Below are 3220 nucleotides of genomic sequence, written 5' to 3'. Positions count from 1 at the left end.
TTAGTTAATGTTAACTCAATTTGTCACTTGGTAATGTGGTACAAGAATTCTGTGGCTTTCCATATGGGAGTCTTTCTCCCCTGAATAAGTAACAGTGTTAAAACGTTTTGAAATAAATCAAGATACAGGGTGTGAAATCCTTATAAGTAAAAATTTCTGTGTATTTTTACTTTCACTCCCAGAGGGGGTGTGGGGGAAAAGAGGGGGGGTGTATTTCAATCTGGTTTGTGTGTGTGTCTATCTGTTTTTCTACACGTGTATCTCAAAAACTAATACACTGATGTACACGAAAATTTTACACAAGATGGGAAGTCAGTATGAGACAATCCTCACCCAAATTTGGTCTGGATCCAAATCCAGATTCTGGATCACTTTGAAGTATTTTTTATAATGGGAGATAGGGCATTTTCATGGTTTTGGGTATTTCAATCTGGATCTGAGAAGGATTTTCTGAATTTTTAAAGGTGTAATTTGATGTTATCCAATATAAACACATGCTTTCTCGAGAAGGAGTGGCAGGGTGAGGATATGCAATCTCTATGATTTTTCTTGCTTATATTTATAAATGGTGTAAATGGACTTCATTTTAGTCTAAAAGTCACTTTCAATGAAAATAAGTAAAAAACAGTTTTGATAAGCTTCATGACATTTCCAGAAAAATGCTTTGAAATCTTTTTCAGAAAACTTAATTTCACCTACAGTATTATATTAAAGGGTGACAAGATTATGTTATTGTGGAAGGAAAGCAATTTGAATATTTGGTGGGAAATGTTCAGCCACAGTATAATCTTAGAATCATAAACACACCAGTAGTTAGAAAATATGCAGATAAATTGCAATTATTACTAGATATTACTATGGCAATGAACAATCTTTAGACTGCCCTATATAATCCATTGAAGCACACACACACACCAATGATACAAAAGCAAGACTCTTAACACATACTACAAACATCTACCAACCTGATTAACATCAACTATTGTCTGTTATAAATTAATGTACGTTTTACCTTGTTATATTTTCCTCACTTGGCACTTTGGGTGTCATCATTTCACTGCAGTATTCCATAACAGGAATATTTACTGTGGAAGATTCAAGTTATTATTCAAACCTTCAGAAATATTGGTATCGCATTGTTTCTCAATTTTTAAACTACAAATTTGTACATAAAATTATATACAAAGAAATAAAACATTATTTATTAGTATATAAAAATAAATCGAGATACAACCTATTAACAAGTTCTGAAAACAGCATTTAGTAATGGTTACTTTTTATTATAAATTTAGAATACTGTGCTGTAATGAAGGAATTAAATATGATATATTTAGGCTATAAACATTTGGAGATATTTTGTTCATAGTATCCAAATAGTAGAAGGCAAACCCCTTTTCAAACAATAAGATAGAAAAAAAATAAAACTAGTTTGTGAAAGGCAGTAACTATTCAATGCTATGTGTTAGTGAAAGATTAAATGACCTAAAGCATACACTTAGTAAAGGATTAAGCATTTTAAAACATACATTTAATAAAGGATTAGTCCTTTGAAACATACATTTAGTGAAGGATTAAACCTTTTAAAACATACATTTAGTAAAGGATTAATCCTTTTAAAACATACATTTAATAAAGGATTAGTCCTTTTAAAACATACATTTAGTGAAGGATTAAACCTTTTAAAACATACATTTAGTAAAAGATTAATCCTTTTAAAACATACATTTAGTGAAGGATTAAACCTTTTAAAACATACATTTAGTAGAGGATTAATCCTTTTAAAACATACATTTAGTAAAGGAATAAACCTTTTAAAACATACAATTAGTAAAGAATTAAACCTTTTAAAACATACATTTAATAAAGGATTAGTCCTTTTAAAACATACATTTAGTAAAGGATTAAACCTTTTAAAACATACATTTAGTAAAGGATTAATCTTTTTAAAACATACATTAAGTAAAGGATTAATCCTTTAAAAAACATTCAATAAAAGATTAGCCTTTTAAAACATACACTTAGTAAAGGATTAATCCTTTTAAAACATACATTTAGTAAAAGTTACACATTCTGAAAACAAATCTTTTAAAACAAACATTCAGCAAAAGATTAAAACCTAGTAAAAGAGAAAACATTTATAGAGTTTTCATATTTTTTCAAGATCAAAATTCCTAGTGCACATGGAGTTCATAATATACTGAGATATTCCAAACAGAAAGATTAGGGTAGTCTACTAGGTGTTCAGATATAAATGCAATTCTTAGTGGACTTATGTGTATTGAAAACAGAAGTAATTGAGGGTAATTTCCTGAAGGTGTACTAGTAAAAATGAAATTAAGAAAAATGTGTTCAGATGTTAATCACAAGAAAGTGTCTTTTGGTCTTATTAAGAAGAAAAAAAAGTTTTAGAAACTGCTTTTTTTTTTCAACGTCCCAAAACACCTATCTAGAATGAAGTAAGTACAACAACATTTTAACATATTTCACAAACTTCAACATTATTTTATATGCATAATAAAACTTTAAAAGTACATTATTAGGGAAGCATGCTCCTATCATCTCCATTAAAGAGTTCACAGAATCTAGTGGCTGTCTTTACATTCCTTGTTTCAAACTGGATTATGCATACTTACATGATGTGGGAGTGACTACACAGATATTTTCTTGAGCAGGTTGAGTGGGAGGAGGAGGTGGGGGTGGTAGTGAGTGATTCATATACACAGGTGGTGGTTTTTGTTTTCTTACTGTGAGGACTACATGGTCAGAAGTAGCTTTCAAAGTAGCAACAGCTTCTTCATGAGTTACATTATCTAAGTTTCTGTCATTGACCTAATATTATAGTGCAAAGAAAAAAACAATGAATAGCATATTATTTCAAATATCATTCAATGTATCATGAAAACATTACACAACTTGAAATGACCATCCAATAAACAACAATATCTTACAGTACTTAAGTTCAATAAAAAAAATACATTTGTGATACAGAAAATATTAGTTCGTATCATCAACTTAGCATTGTTTCTTTACATTAAATACAAAATTGCTATGAATAAAAAACTAAATTTGTTATTTTCAGTATTGCAAGAGTATCAAATAAAATGTTAATTGTTACAATGTGTAATTTCTCATATATATATTAAATCATTCAAGTATATAAAAAAACTGGTGATATAAAACATGTTACAATATATATATATATATATATATATATATATAT

The 3220-nt window shown here is 28.5% G+C and overlaps 1 protein-coding gene across 1 annotated transcript in view; it reads right to left on the bottom strand.

The window, feature by feature from the left end:
* Positions 1–1012: 1012 nt before the first annotated feature.
* LOC106475613 (disks large 1 tumor suppressor protein-like) overlaps positions 1013–3220 on the bottom strand; it is a gene marked incomplete at its 3' end in the record, with an annotated part of 180333 nt that continues 178125 nt past the window's right edge. Inside the window, exons 11-12 of the mRNA XM_022380864.1 lie at positions 2634–2829; positions 1013–1085 (exon numbers count right to left, since the gene is read on the bottom strand). Coding sequence (XP_022236572.1) covers positions 1013–1085; positions 2634–2829 — 269 coding nt within the window. The remainder of the gene's footprint in view (positions 1086–2633; positions 2830–3220) is intronic.

Source organism: Limulus polyphemus, unplaced genomic scaffold (assembly GCF_000517525.1).
Source record: "Limulus polyphemus unplaced genomic scaffold, Limulus_polyphemus-2.1.2 Scaffold148, whole genome shotgun sequence".
NCBI classification, from domain to species: Eukaryota; Metazoa; Arthropoda; class Merostomata; order Xiphosura; family Limulidae; genus Limulus; species Limulus polyphemus.
Note: the sequence above shows the minus strand (reverse complement) of the source record. Positions and strands in the feature narration are given on the sequence as shown.